This window comes from Anopheles marshallii, chromosome 2 (genome assembly GCF_943734725.1).
Source record: "Anopheles marshallii chromosome 2, idAnoMarsDA_429_01, whole genome shotgun sequence".
NCBI classification, from domain to species: Eukaryota; Metazoa; Arthropoda; class Insecta; order Diptera; family Culicidae; genus Anopheles; species Anopheles marshallii.
The window spans coordinates 45959978-45977423 of record NC_071326.1 but is presented as its reverse complement, the minus strand read 5'-3'; the positions used below and the strand labels follow the sequence as shown (position 1 = coordinate 45977423).

Sequence of the window (17446 nt, the reverse complement as noted above, 5' to 3'; positions counted from 1 at the left end):
GGACAAGGACAATATGAATGAATAATTTAAAACGTAAGAAATGGAGTATAAAGTAAGAATATAAAAACAACTGCACTGCTTTAGCAAAGTTACTTACAATAGACGAGGAAAGGTCGTAAAATATAAGGATAGTCGCACGAGCACATAGGTACGAGAGCGAAAGAAATGATCCGAACAAAGGATACTACAAAAACTTTCCATCCAGATCCAGAGAATGCACTTTTCTGCTCTTTCGTTTACCTTACGCACTTGAGTTATTAGACGCCGCTACGTTTTCCGTTTCCGAAGCGGTTTTCTTCGCCGGAGATCCTTCCACCTCGGTGGTGACGCTGTCCGGTTTCTTTCTCTTGATAAGATGCGAAATATCATTTGCCGGCTTTGAGGAGGTAGCTCCCGTGGGCTTGGAACTGCAACCATTAGAGCTACCCGTTGCAGAAGAGGTACCGGCACCATTGTTTAGATCCTTGCCATTAGATTCACCCTCGCCGGAAACGAGGATCTTTGAAAGCTCTCGTTTTACATCTTCTATGGGCTGTGAAAATAATTTTACAATTAAAACATAAGTACGATGTCTTATTTTGAAGCAGTTTAATCAGTGGGACAGTATCACTCACCGTTTTCATCGCATCTTCGACATCCGTAATCTTTTCTAAAATTTCCATTTTCATTTGCTCCAGATCCAAAATAGTTTCTTTAATGTCATCAGTCTGCTCTTTCGCTTTTTCCTCCTCTACCACCTTCTCCAGCTCCGATACAGCGCCTTGGAACGATTTTATCGACTCCTCGAACTCTTTCTCCATCATGTAGCACAAACCAACTTTGTAGTTCACTTCGGCCAGCAAACGCAGGTCGGGTTGTTTTGTTTTCTTGTAAATCTCTAATGCTTTCACTGTAAAGATGAACAAACGATGCACAAATTATACATTGCTATTATATTATTTTACAAAGTTTCAAAGCCGATACATACCGTAATCCTTGATAGCTTCCTTGAAGAAACTGTTTTCAAAGGAAATGCCAGCCAATTCTGTGTAGCATTCGGGAAGATTTTCGTATCCTTTTTCTCCCTGTTGCTGGAAGATGCTGACTGCCAGTTCAAGGATTTCCCAGGCAACCTGCAAATTGTCGGCGGAATCCTCCTGCACACAGGTTTCTCCGTTGGAAGTTGAAGGTCCCGGCTGTGGCTCACCGTTTACATCCTTCGTGCCGCTGGTTCCTGCTACAACTGGTTCAGAGACTTCTGTCTGTTCGGCCTTGTCCTCGGTATCATCTTTTTCATCTTCTTGTTCCATGGCTGTACCTTCTCCATCCTCATGTGATGGCTCCTTCGCATCCATCTCTTCATCTTTTTCTTCTTTATCAGTATTTTCTGCTTGTTTTTTCTCGTCGCCTTCGTTCTCTCCCTCCTCTTCCTCATCGTCATCGTCATCCTCCTCGTCTTCGGCGTCCTCCGCAACGATCAGATTGTTCTCATCTTTCCCGAGGGCAATCAGAGATTTGGCATACATTAGATAAGGCAATCCTAATTCTTCCGCATTCGGCCCGTGCACCTCGGAGTAGATGGAACAGCATTCACTTAAATCGTCGGCCGCGTCCGCGTACTGTTTCATACAATAGTTTCGACTACCGCGACCAAACAGTTCCTTTGCTTCATTAATTCGCTCCTCCTTAGTGACAAGTGTTTCCGATTTCTCAGCCATCGCGAAAATACTAGTCCGTTGCGTGTGTTTCGATGAGTCCAAGTCAGCGACGTGTTCTACACACGGGAATCCTGTAAGTAAATTAGGAAAAGATAATATCATATCCGCCGGCATAGCTTTCAGATGAGTTTTTTTTTTTTGTAATGTAAAATGTATTGGACCATTTCGTAGGGTGCAGAAGTGCCCTATATTTGAATAAATCATGCGAATTTATGCTACACAAGATGCATGAAATGTGACCGAGAAAATTCACATTAGTATGCAAAGAAAATTATGCACGGATCGTGCAGATTGTTTATGTTTTGTTTATGAAACGCAAAATCTAATCGCAAAACAACTCAACAAAAATGGAGCTTTTTGTGGAAGTAACGTATTATAACCATTATTATTTGTTCGTTCGGTTTTACATCACTTCATATTATAAAATAAAATATCATTCATTCATTCGTTCGGAGTGAATTTACATCTCTGAATTATTAAATTTAGTAACAATAACTCAAAAAATAGATCGTCGTGAAGCTTAAAATAGCAGACAGTTTTTATCAGAACGTAACAAACAATTTCCCTTTTATTATTGTATCACGCTCAAGAGAAAATTTCAAAATAAAAGCACGTTTTTATTAAAACTACACTTGAGAAATAATATTAGATTCTTAGATATTCGGTTTGCAAACAAAGCAAAAAAATCATGATGTAATATTATTAATTATTAATATTATAAGACAAGACCCTCAGAATAATAATCACAATGTCAAGGTCCTTGTAAACTGTTGCACGTTGCTGAGGACACTCAGGATAAGGTGCCCTTTCACGGTTCGGTAAAGGAAATACCTCCCAACCAAAGTTATTTGCATGTAAATAATGTAATCCTCAGTTAGCGGCAATACCGGTCAAGCCATTCTACTCGAAATAAAAAAAAAGATTACACGTCCCCATCTGTTGTAGTAAAATGAATGCTGGTGTTGACACACTCCCATGTAAACTAATATGCCATTGAGCGTCAATACTACACAGAAAGAACGGCGAATAATTTATGCAACGCATAGCTGTAAAAAACCTGTTTTTGTACATTATGTATACATCGTGGCATATGTATCGTGGCAGCAGTACACCGTTTGGGATGGTTTCGATAAGGAAAGTAATGGATCCGTACCATATTTTTACAACATATTCTTTACACTCTAACCACTTAGCTCGTCCCAATACGAATATAGATTTCACTGATCTTCATCGCTTATAGCGCGAATCCTACTAAAAACCCGAACCGTAGCTGCAAATGTCAAACAATAGTTCAAACACAATTAAATATCCCTCTACATTAACAATTGATAGCACTGTGAAGTTAACTTGTCTGTGTCCTCTGACACTGTTAGCGGCAAACTATCGGATGTTATCGATTTTTTTCCCATGCCACCCACAAGTGCGCAAGCTTTTCACGGAAATAACAACCGCCGAACAATACCGGCGGGAGATGAAAGTTTCGATGCAGGATACGTTGAGTGCGCTCTTTCTTTGTTCCGTACCGTGGTTAAAAGGACGAGTGTAGAAAAAGTCTCAACTGATAAACAGTTAACCGGCCGAGAGGTGCACGCTATATCGCAGAGCGAATAGGGACGGCCATAAGGATGAACTCAAAACGACGAATCGGAGGAAAATGCTACAGGACGAGAGAAAATTCATTCAAAGAGAGGAAAAATAACACTTTCTCCTGAAAACATTGATGTTGTTTTCCACTCAGGAAAACTCCCTCACAGCCACTTCAATTCGTCCTCGTTATCACGCTCTTGCTTTCTCTCGCTCTTCTGCTCTGTTTCGGTTGCATTTGGTTCTTTTCAAACAAATGCTCTCAAACCACAAACAACTGTGCTCTGTTTTGGGCATTCTCGCCAGGGAAATGTTCACCCGTTTCGTGCATTCGGTGCAAGTTCGGTAAGGAAAGTTCACAGTTACAGCGCCAACACGCAGCGCAACGTACGCGTACCGAACGCTCTGGTACACAGAGAGACCGAACTCCACCACGCAATGAAAGGAAGCAGCAGAACCATTAAGCCAGTAGCAGTGTCCTAAAGTGGAACCATCGATATCTCAACGAAGTGTGATCCCACCATTAATCCCCAAACCAACAAAACGGCTACTAATTGTGATTTTTGTAAATGAGCTCCACTTAAGTTTTACTGTGCACAGGTCAGAGGTCACTCTTAGACACTCGCACAGACACACACACACAAGAGGTTAGCGCCGCAGCAAAGATACATCAATTTTGCAACACAACGCCGTCAGGTTACATATCCTTTCTCCCTGTAAGCATAATAATGTAGTGTAGTGTTTCTAATGCTACTTGGGAGGGAAAATTACAAGCAAGACAAAAAGACCACGCGTTTGGAATTGGTTTTGTGCGTGGTGAGATTATGGTAACAGAATAAAAACAAAACATCTTCCAATATTGCATTTGATGTTGAGCGACATGTGTTTACGATGTGACTGAAGTGCACAAGAAGCGGAATAGAATATTCACAGCTGCGTTTTATTACACCCAACGGGAATTGTTTGTTTGCACACTATCTTACTGCCATTATGTGGGACCGACTCGAAAGTGTGACCGTGTGTGGCCGTGCTCGAAGGATAAAGGATATAGAGAAGTAAACGTTAAGAAGTACGACGTTCGGTGACGTTTGGGATGAAGTGCTTGTCTACAACAGTGTGGAGGCAAATCTCGGTGTTACTTAATCAAATGCATACGTAATCATACCATCGGATTCGTCACAATTGGACAGTATCCTATTTGGTTCGTTAAAGACATCACAAGCAACATTAAAACCCTAAAACGGTGATCGTTCAGTAAATGTAAATTGTTCTAAATCGTTGCATCACTGTGATACTGCTTCAAATGATAGGTGTTGCTAAAGTAGCTTTTGATACCCGTACCTAGCCGCCCCAAAGGACGAACCCAGCCGCCTGAAACAAGCGCCTTTGTAGTATTTTGCATGTACTTCCTCTTAGTACAGTAAATAAGAAGCTTAGAACCATTGAAAGATACTCAAACACCTTCAGGTCCTTGCGTAAACCCTTCACCAATAAAATTTAATTGAAAAAGGACAGGGGGACAAGAAGTACAAAAGCAAACAACACTAAAAATATTTAAATCGATTTCTTCGACACGTAGCGTAGAGTAGAGGCAAAACGAAAACAACGAACCATGCCACCTTCCTGGTCGAACGCAAGCATTTACCAATTTGCTACGTTGAGCTTTTGCGCCATCATCATCATCGCTCCTGCATTGTGCTTCTTCTTCTCCTGTGACCGTAGTGAGTGATGTGCTACTACCAGGGCGACCTACTAGAGCCACCACAAAAGCTCCTAAAGCAATCCACCACCTCTTTTTTACTACGGCGGTCCCGGGATCAGGATAATAACACCAAGCGCTTTTAACTGCACGAACCAGTCCAGCAGTAGCAACAATTGAGGCCAATTTTCGTACAAATATTTTCACCGTACGATTAGAAAAATAATTGAACATTGCACAGTAAATGGAATTAGAATATTGCATACAACCCAACGGAACTCCAGTTTGTGTGTGTGTGTGGGCAAACCGTGGGATTAAAGAAGTAAAGTGCTTCCTACTTAATGACACTACTGAACATTCACGAATCCTTGTGCACAAACTATTGCCTGTAAGAAACGCTTCGTGACAAATGATTGTTTCGCTCTCCTTAGTTGGTTTTTCAAGTGCTTGCAGGGAGCAGCTGTAAGGTTTGCTCAAACAAAACGCTCCACAACAAGAACAACACCCGGTTCCGAAAAAGTGTTAAATTTTGCAAACAAAATCGTATAAGAGAGTAAAACGATATTGAACAAATTCGACAAATAACAAACAACTTTTACCACTCATCTTACATGCTTGGAATTGTTAGTTGAGCGTAAAGTTTTCGTTATCCAAATCACCGAAACCAAGCACACCGAAGTTTCCACAACCTCCGAAACAACTGCATAGCGTCCGCGTAGACTTCAACGCATTACAACCGTGTAAGTAGAAACGAAAACTTTAGCTATCAATGTCTTTTGCTTTTGCAAAACCAGTCTCGTCACACGCATTTTAACTGTCGAAACTCTTTGAAAGATTATCTTCGAGGAGAGACGCAATAACTTCAAAGAATAAAACTTACTACACACCACAATGTGCTGGTGGATTGGACGGACGGCTCTTATACAAGAGCCGGTGATTTTGGACAATTAATTTCTGTTCTACTTTTCGTGAAGCCAAGGACAAAAGGCGAAACAGAAGTTAACACATCCACAAAACCGGTGTATAACAAACCCTCGGCAAACACGCAAAATCTTCGGTGGCAGTGTGCGCGCCCGTAATCCGGACGGGCATAAATCAAAGCCAAACATTTCGATTGCTTTGGTCCTTTCGCTTTCGACCGCGGGTTTTTGCTGGTCCAAACCACCAAAAACAGAGCGAGAACGGTACATAATATGTACCACCACCACTGGGCACCCATTGTTGCCAGCCGGGGCCGCGTTGTGGCCGGCTGGTTTTTCCAACGACGGCCAACCTCATTACAATATTCATCCTGAGGTTGGTGTGTTTCTATTGGCGCTACTGCGAAAGGTTACTGGCCCCATCAAACGATACACAGGACGAACACATTAAACCGTGTGCTGTAGACGTTTGTAGGTCGCCAGATTGTTACAGGTTATGATTAGGATTTGCAAACGGCCAAGCCATTAAGAAAACGGAACAGTACCGTCTATCAGCGATACACCAGCTGGCTATCGTCCAACGCTGTCTCCGGTGAGATCGGTTGTGAAGGTCAGGAAGGGGACGGATGTACGCATTAACAGTGTCTGATCGTATATGCATAAAACACGCAATCTTGAAACTTAACGGAAGCTTATTGCGAGAGCAGTGCTGAAAGGAGTGTGTCAAATTGTATTTACATTCATTTGAACGAGATAAAATATTATGTTGAACATTAACCTCGTAGTAGCGAGGCTTTCTATTTTAACTAAAATTCGTGGAAAACAAATGTTTATTCATGAATTTATAATGTATGTATTCACCGTTGCTCTTCACGAACTTTTTACCCATTTCGCTACCGTTTCAATGCCAATACTGAAGTTCCACGTATTAAGCGCCATAAACTTTGACGAATTGTAGAGAATGGGACCGTGACACTGTCGTTAATGCGTATGGGTTTGTGGTTTTAATCGGTTATACTATTTTATGCTCACATTTTTTTGCTATTATTTCCATTAAATGGCGAAGGTTGAGAATTGTTGAGAACGATCGTAGTTCATTTACTCAGCCAATTCGTACGACGCTTTTCATTGGGGAAAATTTTGGGGAAGTCGTTGACGACAAAAGAGCCGTATGTAAACTTCCAATAATATTTGGTAACTCTAAGCACACCTATGACACCATCTCCAGATACGCTTGCGTATTTCAACAACTCCCGATAAAATCCTGATCAACTTCAACAGTAAGTTGTTGAAAAAAAATGTTGAACAGGGATCGAAAATGTAGCTTATTAAACAATGTCATTTTAAGGAATCAAGAATAATACAAAGCTAATTTTGAACAATTAAATAAGATGGAAAAGCCTCTTGTTTTGTATAAAACCCCAAGTAACTTATTCCCAAAGCAGCTTCTTTTTTTTATAAGAATATAAGGATTTTTTGTCAATAGGACCTAAGTTCATTTGGCCGAATAACAGAGATTCATAGAACAATAGTATCACTGTTGTTAACTATTGCTATTGCTATTGAAGTATATGATAACAGAAAAGTTATTTAACTTGGGAACTACCAAGAGTTTTAAGCGTTTTTCATTGATGGTCACTTTGTAAACAATTTTGATGTCCTGGCTTAGGTTTCAATACGTTTTTGACTTCATACTACTGAAAAGATACGTAAAAGTCAGCTATGGAAGAACTGTTTTACCCCAAAAATTAATGTAATGAAACGTTCCAGTCAAAATGACTGGTCCGGTGGTTCTAGTGTTAAAGAAGGACGAACTTTAGATAACGACATAGTTTATCGATCATATTATCCAACAATATACAGTTAAAGAATAACAATTTTACATAACTACTTGACAATTACAATATGAAGGTCCACTAGAGATGTGTATATAAGTAACAAACTCAATCCAAGTGTCGTGATTTAATTGCTCAACGACCACTACTGCTTGCGTCAAAAGAACAGTAGTTTACCGAAAGGGGGAAAAGATACATCGTCTACTCACAGTACCACCGGAAAGCCTTGCAGAAATAAAACGAATCTACGCAAAGATGTGCCTTGCAGCAGAGCAAACCTCGGTAGAGAAGTTATAGAGCAAACAGTCACACCATCTATTATCCACCTCTTATCATGGGGGTATATACCGAAGAGCTCATAGAAAAAGTTTTTCCCATTAGAGTCATAAACGCTACACCACCGTTTCGTTGCATTGCTTGTGACCCCAACGCACATCAGTCATTATTTTTACAGCCTTTTGTTGTCCTTAACGAAACAGGTCGCAATCGATTGTGAGCTAATGGCGGATAGCACGTACGCGCCTGGCCCAAATTAACATTTTCACAGCTTAACAGACTACTTACTGCCAGCAGTCGGCTCGAATAAATTATGCATTGCTCATGTGGACTTAGTTAGTTAATTGTTTTCCGTCTTCCGTTGTTTAAATGGTTGATAAACTAATCGAACCTTGGTGAAAAGGTGGGGGGTTCATCATCAAATATTTTAATTATTGATTAAGGGTTGCTTATTTTGTTAAATATTTTATATTTTCGTTCATTACAATTCACTAAACTATTAAAATACTTTACTACAGTACGCTAAAACATATATTTGCCCGTTAACAAACTGCTTTAGCGAAAAACATAAATCGCAAACACTTAGCTAATGGATTAGGGCGTCGATATGGTACACACTGTTCAGAGCAACCGGATTCTTTTTCCAGATTCACTTCTCATCCCCCCCTAAAGCGGTGCTGCGTCAGTGCTTGGTATAGAGTAACATTTGCCCATTTAGCTCATCCTTGCGATAGCACACAAAGGTTGACAGTTGATCCTCCTACAAAAGACACCCTGTCTAAAAGCGCGTAGGCCCAACCTACACATTTCGTCCTTCCTGTTCTGCTGATTGCAGATACAAAAAGCCTAGGAGACAAGAACTACATGCTTGGAGTGCATTTAGAGAGCAAGAGCAAACATTAACAAACCGGATTGAATGAATACACGACGACACACTCACGGAAAGCGCCAAAGGCTGTATCAATGCGAGATCATAAACTCTCCGTGGGTTGAAAGACCATTAGTTCCAATTTGCAAATTGTAATACAACTGAACTTTATTGCAAAAGGTCAACAATATTTAAATCAAGGAGCAACCTTAACTAATTTGTATTAATCTGATACCACTGATTATCACAAGCATAACAATAACAGGTCCATTCAATATTAAACACCTTTAAACTTTCAATGTCCTATAAAAACTCTGTTCTGTGTGCAATATTCAAACACGCAAAAATATTTGTCAACCCTCGCGGTACTCATTATCAACAGTGCAATTAAAACGCGCAATAACGTTTAAATTTTATGCACGATTAACGCATGCATGAGCCCACTGTGTACGACGAGCTCTCATATATGGCGCGGGGGGGGATGATGTTCGCATTTTCCATACAATTTACCGTGCGCAGGAAATGATCTCATCCAAGGGCCGGGGTATTTTAATATTCAGTTAAATTAACGACCATATTTGCATGACAAACAATCCCGAATCGTTGTCATCGCTGTCGTTGTGCCAGCTGAATTTGAATAAGAGAACAAGCACCACAGCCACCGGCAAAAAACCCCAGTGCAAAGCTCGCGGATATCATAATTGAATGAATAAATAAACACGGATTTTTTTTACCTTTCAAAAAGAAAACGGAAAAAATGGCGCTGTGTGTTTGATGTGGTAAAACAAATTTCATACAGGGAAAACTCAAACAAAAAATGCTTGATCATTAATGCATCGCATAGAAAATGAATCGGAACTGCTGAAACTTTTCCTCAATGAAAGTTTCCATACTTTTTTTCAATAATCTTATACTACATACAATGTTAAGCAATCAGGCAAATAAAACTTACTCAATAAAAAACTAAATAAATCAGCATCAGCCGAAGAATATTGTTCACGAATTATGTTAAGAAGAACGTTAATTTGTTTACCATACTCAAACGATCGCAATACTATCTCTTTAACTATGCTCGCAAAAAGCTAACACAGCTCGTCGTCTGTTATCCTGAAACCTCGCTTCGCACTAAAAATACTAATTAAGGATTTTGATTATCCGCCTCCCGTTAACTGACGTGCCATGCTTTCAGTGAATTGGATCCATTTTACACAAGAAACAACGCTTTGCGCGCCGTTATGTCGTTTGCAAACACGACCTTAATTAGGCTAGATCCATCCACCGCGTCTTCAAGAGCTTGTTTCGTTTCGTCAAACGAAATGTAAACGAAGACCCGACCCGTTCTCAGCTTCTGGTGAAGCTTGTAGCACTCGCACGGCGAATACGGCGGTGCGGCAGAGATGCAAACGGAGGTAAACGGATTGGAGATTGTATCACAATCCCATTATCATACTACCATGCGCCTCCATCATCAAATGCATCGCCACACAGCTCAACCAGAAAACTGGCGAACGTTTAAAGTTCATTGTGCGTTCATGGTTCGGTGGCGTTAGCAGCGTCACGGAACGGCACTCTGTCTCACACTTGCCGCACGGGTCAACCCGCTATTGCGAGCGTCGTAAAAATGTCCAGCGGAAGCCGGCTGGCGCCTGAATATGATAACGAACCAACCTACTACTAGCGCGATACTACCAAGCAATCCCACTCGCATGGCGTAGCAACTGATGCGTTAGTTAGTTCTGATTGTAGATATGCGCCAGAAAGGAACTCTCACCAGTCACTGCCATTAAATGTCAGGGTAACTGCTAATAGAAATCCACAAATGCCGGGGCAATTGGAAAACATTAATGGATTGAAGAATAATTCATCCGTATAAAGAACGGAGCGAGATTAATTGTTAGATTGAAGGTAATGATTCGCAAGAGCTTCAATTGATTTAAAGGATAAGACGGGGTACGCGAATGCAATTCCTGTAAAGGATTCTCTTACCCATTAGTCATGTTTTATGCGATGAAATAATCAATGCACTCGTATGCGGTGGTTTATGTGAAAGTGTTGTTAAACAAACCCTTTATGTTTTGCAGGGATAGGTTAACAGTATTGTAAAAAGCCGTCAATAAAAGCTCGGCAATATACAGCGGCTCATATATCGTGAAGAAAAGTACGCTACAATCGATACAACAATTATACCCATCCACGATCGTAGTGACAAAATGAAGAAGCACGGGAATGATTTATGACTCGTAAATCCCGGATCGGACACCGGCTGCAAGTACACCGTGACGACCCATTGCCTACCAGAAGCATCGACGATAACCACCTATATCATACCAACACCAAGGTCACCGACTGTAACCACAGTAGACCCAGCACCACCTACACCATTAACACCACCGAGTATCACTCCCGTTCCTGCTACTCCGGAAACTGCGAATCAAAACACCGATCCTGACGTAGTTCCTGCCTGCCTAGACGAACGCATCTCCTATCCGGCGGACGACAATAATAAGCTCAACGACGCTGCAAGTTTTGAGCGACGTAGAAGCTCCTTTTTTGGCAGCATTCGAGCAGCGGTTCGAGGTAGCAGGCAACCAATCAAACCCAACGAAACGCACAACAGTGAAGAGACGGACAGGGACGAACTGCAATCACTGTGTGCACCAGCACCGTACACCAAGCAACACTCCATCGTGGATCTCGGACGGGAAGAGTACACGCTCGAACAGACGACAACGACGGCCGCCAATATTACTTCCACCGACGCAACCGCCGCCACTCCCTCCACCACCACCACGGCTAACAGCTACACACGGAATAAGTCAACCACCCGCAGCTGGCCGGTAATACACCGTAACAATTCTTACTACCGCTATCAAACGTCGAGCGGCAGCGGTGGTGGAGCTGGTGGCGGTGGTGGTGGTGGCCTTCAATTGACGGCCAATCGAAGACAACCCACATCGCAGCAGCAACAGCATGGCTATCTGCAGTATGACTACGATGCAGCGTTGCTACAGCACGGTGTAAATTACTGTCCGCCCAATGATACCAACAACAACACCCTGCTCGGTTACGGTACAGCGAACGCATCGGGCAACGACTACCATCTGCTAGCGAGCGGCCATCACTATCCGCCGGACAAGTCTCCCAGCATCGATAGTTGCTACTATTATCAGCACTACAGCGGCAGCATGCAGCCTTTGGCAACGACCACCATCATGGCCACAACCACCAGCAGTACCGGGGCGGGTGGTGTCGCAACTACGACCACCACCGCGTCCGGAGCCACTGCCCATCAGCAGACACCGTCCGGCAATGGGACGTGCTGCTCGATACCGCCACCGATCATGTTCCTCTTCCTGACGCTGCTCATGACGTCCAGTGCAACCGCCATGCTTTGTGCCGCCATCATGACCGATCACTGGGAGCACGTATCCTGGGATCGTACCAGCCTCGATCGGATCAGCAACGAAACCGCCATCGAACTGCACTGGTACCTGGACGGTCGGGCAGCAAAGATCCCTCTAAAGGGCAAAGGTAATATGCCGCTAGCGGGAGGACAGTTTTCTGCTCAGTCGCATCCTAAAAATACAAACAAAAATTGAGTTTCGTTTTGCATTTGCCAAACAGGTCTACCAACGCAACATCATCAGCATCATCACCAGAAGGGAGGTGCGGCTACGCCGGCGGTAACGGACAATCGGGCGGGCGTTTTTCTGGTGCCGATGAACGGTGGCATCTGGACGCTGTGTATCGATCTGACGGCGGATGAGATCCGCACCATGTCTAACGATGGCTTTCCGCAGGTGGACCAGTGCGTTAACTATCTCGCCGGTACGATGGAGAGCGCACAGGGTAACGACGAGGATGCAAGGGCCGATTGGCAACACAGTGAGTCCCAGGCGTCCTTACATCCGCATTTAAGTAGGTACAGCGCGACACGTGCAAATACTTTCATCCTAGATCATATTTATAGCCCTATCTTTAACTTCTTAACACTCTGTTTGCAAACCCACCGATGGAGTCAGTCTCTTAACTTCCCAATTGACCTTTTAGCACCGATTCAGAGCGTATGGGAAGATGGTCCTACAGACATAGCACTCTCTCACCGTTCCTGTCACCTTTTTTTCTCGGTGTTTTACAAAGCCCAATGAGGGTGTTTTTCTTCAAGTTTTGCTTCATTTTCCAAGCGCTTTGCCTTTCTTTATCATATGTTGGTGATAGATAACACCTACAAACAAACATGGTCTCTTTTGTCACCTTTAACCTTTCTACGTTTTCTACGTTGGTCCCCGCATTGGATTATACTGTAACAGAAAGAGAAACCCCGTGATACAGGATAGACTCGATTGGCTGATAAAAGATGATCGAACTGTCTAACAATCTACCTTGTTCATAAATGTACAAAGATAGCAACACATTTAACAAAGTGTGAAACTAATCAATTACATTGATCAGCACGAATACTTGATTTTTTTTTCTTACATCGAAAAACTTTCGCCATTTACATTTGTCATGAATTTGCTTTTAAGAACAATCTTTTATGTTGGGGATGCACGTTCTTTCCTTTCTGGCTGCTGTTACCATCATCTCCTGATACCAACACCGGGTAACGAATATCGATCGACCAAGTGTACCCACACCCTGGGGGGGTGATGTGCAAAACCAGTCACATTTGCATTTCTTTTTTTCTTTGCTTGATTCATGTAGGTAGCATCATATGAGCATATGACTTCATCGCTAGTGACTAGCAATTGCAAAGCTTTTTTCTATCCCATGGTTCGCTTTCATTCCTTCCAAGCGTACAATAAAAGCTTTGTGCAATCCCGGCACAAACCACCCATTCCCAGACCCGCTCCCCTTATACTATAGCCACTTTTTGTGACCGAGTGCATAATTTACTCATTCGTTCAGTGCTGATGCCGCCGGGATGGTGGGTTCGACAATGGTGCCATACAGTACTGCAGCTACTCGATCGATCACAGCGGGCCACCATATCGTCAATCGGTGACAGAACACAACAATTTGCCGACCCCACATATATATATTCCATCTTGCTATTACTTACGGATGCATTACGTTCAGCTACACTTTCCGATTGGCTTTGCATTCCGGAATGCTAGGCGATCAAAATTTTCTACTGCAAATTAGCATTTCACATTTGTCCTGAAAGCTACCTGTAGACATTTTCCTTTACTTGCTTTACTATTTTACACACATTTTCCATTACTATTACATTAGTTTCGCTACACTTTCGAACTGCTGCGCTTACTAACAAATTAATTCTTCAAATAAAATGCAATCGGCTGTTCTCTCCGGTTCTAACTAATCCATCTTCCCACCTTCCGTTCTTCTCTTGCGATGTGTACCCTTTCCTTTGCGATCGATCACATCTCAACAGGGATGCAGAATCTATCGATTTCATGTTCGCTGGTGTGCCTAATCATACTCGGCAGCGCTGCACTGGTGGGCGCCTTCGGCGTTTGCCAGCGTCAAATCAGTGCCGTATTGGTGACGGGCGTAATGTACCTGCTGGCTGGTAAGTTTAATTTTCCCTTCATTTACACACGAACTGCCCTTGGAGTACATGCTTAGTTCGGTTGCCGTCGCACACAGGTAGCGGTCGCATAGGTTTATTTTTTCCCCCCGCTGGGTTTGGCAACGAATCCTTGGCATAAAAAATTCAACCCACTAAAACCATAAAACTTCTTTGCTCCGCGTGTTGCTTTTGAAGACTTAACGTTATTGACTGTTCGCTTGCCACTCCGACAATCAACACGCTACTCCCACCGGGATAGGCGAGAGCGCGCCACAAAATCGATGAAATGTGGAGTTTTATTCGTTTAGATCCCTTTGTATTTCTCTACCTCTACGCGTTCATATCAGCTGTTTGCTCTCCCCAACCAAAACCAATGTTAAGCGCAGCGAACGAAGTGGTAATGGTTGAACGACGACGACGAAGACGACGATGGGGCAATAGGTGGTATCCTGCCCTTATAATACTTGGTAACTTTGTTGCACACACGCGCGCGTCCATTTCGCGAACGATGCAAGGAACCGTCGACCGTTAACACAGACGCGTCGGAAATAGAAAATGACAAATTCTATTCCTTCGAGGACCCGGCCAAGGTTTCAACTGCCGTGTACATCTTCTCGGTGCACAAGTCACGCGATGGAAGTTCAACAAAACCATGCAGAGCGCAATGGCGATGGAGCTTCCTAACTTCAAACAATTTCCCTCCCTGACTCTTTTTGTTAGGATCTTCTTTTGTAATGCTGCTGCCCCCTTTCAAGGAGGATAAGTGAATTTCAGGCTGTATCGCGCTGCACATGAAACGCGCAATATTCATAAACCATGTGAAAAACCTTTTTGCAATACGTTGTTGTGTTGTGAATTAGCATGATACAGCTTTAAATTCAACAGACGCAATAACTTTAGCAAACACATTAAATTTGCAAAGAAATAATATAAACTATAAAAGCCTTCGCTCCCAGAGTGTCGCATTTCATGTCCTTTCCTCTCCCGTCCACAGCGCTGTTCGCCTTGTTCACGCTGATGATCATACACTTCAAGCGGCAGCAGGGACGACCGTTGCTCGACAGCGACTTTGACGGTACCATCGATGGGGTGGTGGCCATCAAGGGTACGGCTAGGGCCGCATCGAAATTCCTCGGCGCCCGAATATTCGTCACCGCCTGGAGCCTGGATCTTGGCTGGGGTGGAGTGGTGCTGTGCGCCTTCACATCGTTCCTATGGATTCTGCTCTCGAAAATCATGCGCTTCAATCCACTGTCGGCAATGATTTGATGATTCAAATTTAAGTTCAACAAGGTCGCCGTTTACAATGTAACCTAGTAGCTTCAGCTTCTGCGACCGACCGACCGGCCTCGGGTGCGTCATGCAGAGTGTTTCAAGGTGGCGATATCCCGGAGAAGTGTACGATTGTTGGAATATTTTAATTTAGAAAAACGTGACACCATCGTGATACCGTCATCCATTCGTCGCGGGAATTAAAACGTTCAAGCGAACCATTCTTGCAAGGGAAACTCATCACAATCCTCCCTCTGGTGACACATCCTGAGGACACATGTCTTTGTGATAACATTTCGATGATCGAACAATCGCACAATTTACCACCACGCTGCTACTGTGCGTGCATATAGCTCGTCCTATTTGAGAGCGTACTAGGAGCGGTTGAAGTTATTATCGCAATAATTTCTCCCGACTCAAAAAGCAAGTTAATCTAACTCCATTTGTAGTTTTCGCTTATACACCGTTTTATGCGCAATTTTACACATTTCACTATGCCTTTCAGCTACAATCGTTTTTGTGTGACGCATTAGAGACAGAGAGAGAGAGAGACAGTTAGAAACAGCTTTGAAGGATTGTTTCACGCAAGCTTGTTAGTGGTACATGGCCGGTGATCTCTTTGACCCGTAATAGTGGCTCATATCTTTACGCAAAAATTAGAATTTAAAACCATCCCTTCAAAAGCTACTTACATCCGTAGAAGTAAACGTAAAAAAAATCTACTTTACCGAAACAAAGAATGGAAAGGATAGTATTGCAACATTAATGATTAGTGCTAGAGGATAATACGATCGGAACGATTAGGAACGATTATCAACTTAACTTGAAGAATCGATAGTTCGCTTCAATATTGCATTTAACGGCAGTCAGTGACTGCTACTGTGAAAAAGAACCAATTCAAAGTAAGAAACTTGTGCTTGTCTCCTGAGATGACGATGAACAATGTACGTATTGTTTGTTATCTTCGTTTATTTATTCGAAACACATGCGCTGAAAAAATCGAACGAAAGCAGTAAAAAAGTGATGAAAAGTTCACAAAGCATAAAGAGACAGCGTCTACAGACTGTATGAATCTATTATACATTATACACACTTTACAACACACAAAACTTTCAAACACGAAAGGAGATAAGAAATACTAAAACAAACTGCAAACCCAGAACTAATCTATACATTGTTGTACAGGAGAAGCGGTGTTTAACCAGTTCTTGTTAAATATCTTAGAGCAATGCTTTCATTGCCTTCGCAGCAGCACTCTAGAGAATAGAAGTTTTTCCGCCGTTTTGTACATTGTTTCTCCCTTCCCCAGCTGCCGCCGCTGAACATTTGCTTACGTTTGTTCCGCATGATCCTATGCGCACACGGTTGTTTATACTTATATTACGTCTGTTTATAACGAGGATGACGCGCGCGAGCTCAATTCGGGGCAACATTCCGAGCTTACATTAGTTACAGGTTTTAACGCGACACAAATCGAACAAAAGCTGGGAGTTGGAGTGGATCGGTGGTTCGAATCTCGGATGCATGACAACCAAAAACCCAATTACCGCAAGCTCTGGGGGATTTTACCATCAAAACCAATTATCGATATAGTTTATGTAAAAGCTTTGCCTTATAAAAACGTAAGTGGAGACAAAAGAGGTGCGGAACAAAAGATTCTCTATATATACATATATATACAAGGATATTAATTATACAAATATAAACTTCTGCGAAATATTTCGGTGCATGAGAGCGCGATGCTTTAGAATAAAAAGAAGAG

General features: G+C 42.6%; 2 protein-coding genes across 3 annotated transcripts; one reads left to right on the top strand and one right to left on the bottom strand.

Moving 5' to 3' along the window:
• Window positions 1–241: 241 nt before the first annotated feature.
• Window positions 242–1697, bottom strand: LOC128708174 (protein NASP homolog). The gene is made up of 3 exons (XM_053803134.1): window positions 968–1697; window positions 615–889; window positions 242–532 (listed from the first exon to the last, which is right to left on the bottom strand). Exons 1-3 carry the CDS (start codon window positions 1695–1697, stop codon window positions 242–244), a joined length of 1296 nt encoding a protein of 431 aa, XP_053659109.1.
• Window positions 1698–12064: 10367 nt separating this feature from the next.
• On the top strand, window positions 12065–15681 carry LOC128707074 (uncharacterized). 2 transcript variants are annotated; one of them, XM_053802021.1, is made up of 4 exons: window positions 12065–12410; window positions 12504–12764; window positions 14275–14412; window positions 15407–15681. In XM_053802021.1, the coding sequence occupies exons 1-4, from the start codon at window positions 12065–12067 to the stop codon at window positions 15679–15681; spliced, it is 1020 nt and encodes a 339-aa protein (XP_053657996.1). The 2 variants fall into 2 exon arrangements, with proteins under 2 accessions (XP_053657996.1, XP_053657995.1); XM_053802020.1 differs by having other exon boundaries at window positions 12504–12797.
• The last annotated feature ends 1765 nt before the right edge of the window (window positions 15682–17446 follow it).

Excerpts from the sequence above, each read along its gene's own strand:
- LOC128708174 (XM_053803134.1), bottom strand. The coding sequence starts at position 1,697 with ATGGCTGAGAAATCGGAAACACTTGTCACTAAGGAGGAGCGAATTAAT. Across the intron at positions 890-967 it reads GGAAGCTATCAAGGATTACG|TGAAAGCATTAGAGATTTAC; the intron begins GTATGTATCGGC and ends TCATCTTTACAG. Across the intron at positions 533-614 it reads TCGAAGATGCGATGAAAACG|CCCATAGAAGATGTAAAACG; the intron begins GTGAGTGATACT and ends TTATTTTCACAG.
- LOC128707074 (XM_053802020.1), top strand. The coding sequence starts at position 12,065 with ATGCAGCCTTTGGCAACGACCACCATCATGGCCACAACCACCAGCAGT. Across the intron at positions 12,411-12,503 it reads GATCCCTCTAAAGGGCAAAG|GTCTACCAACGCAACATCAT; the intron begins GTAATATGCCGC and ends TTTGCCAAACAG. Across the intron at positions 14,413-15,406 it reads CGTAATGTACCTGCTGGCTG|CGCTGTTCGCCTTGTTCACG; the intron begins GTAAGTTTAATT and ends TCCCGTCCACAG.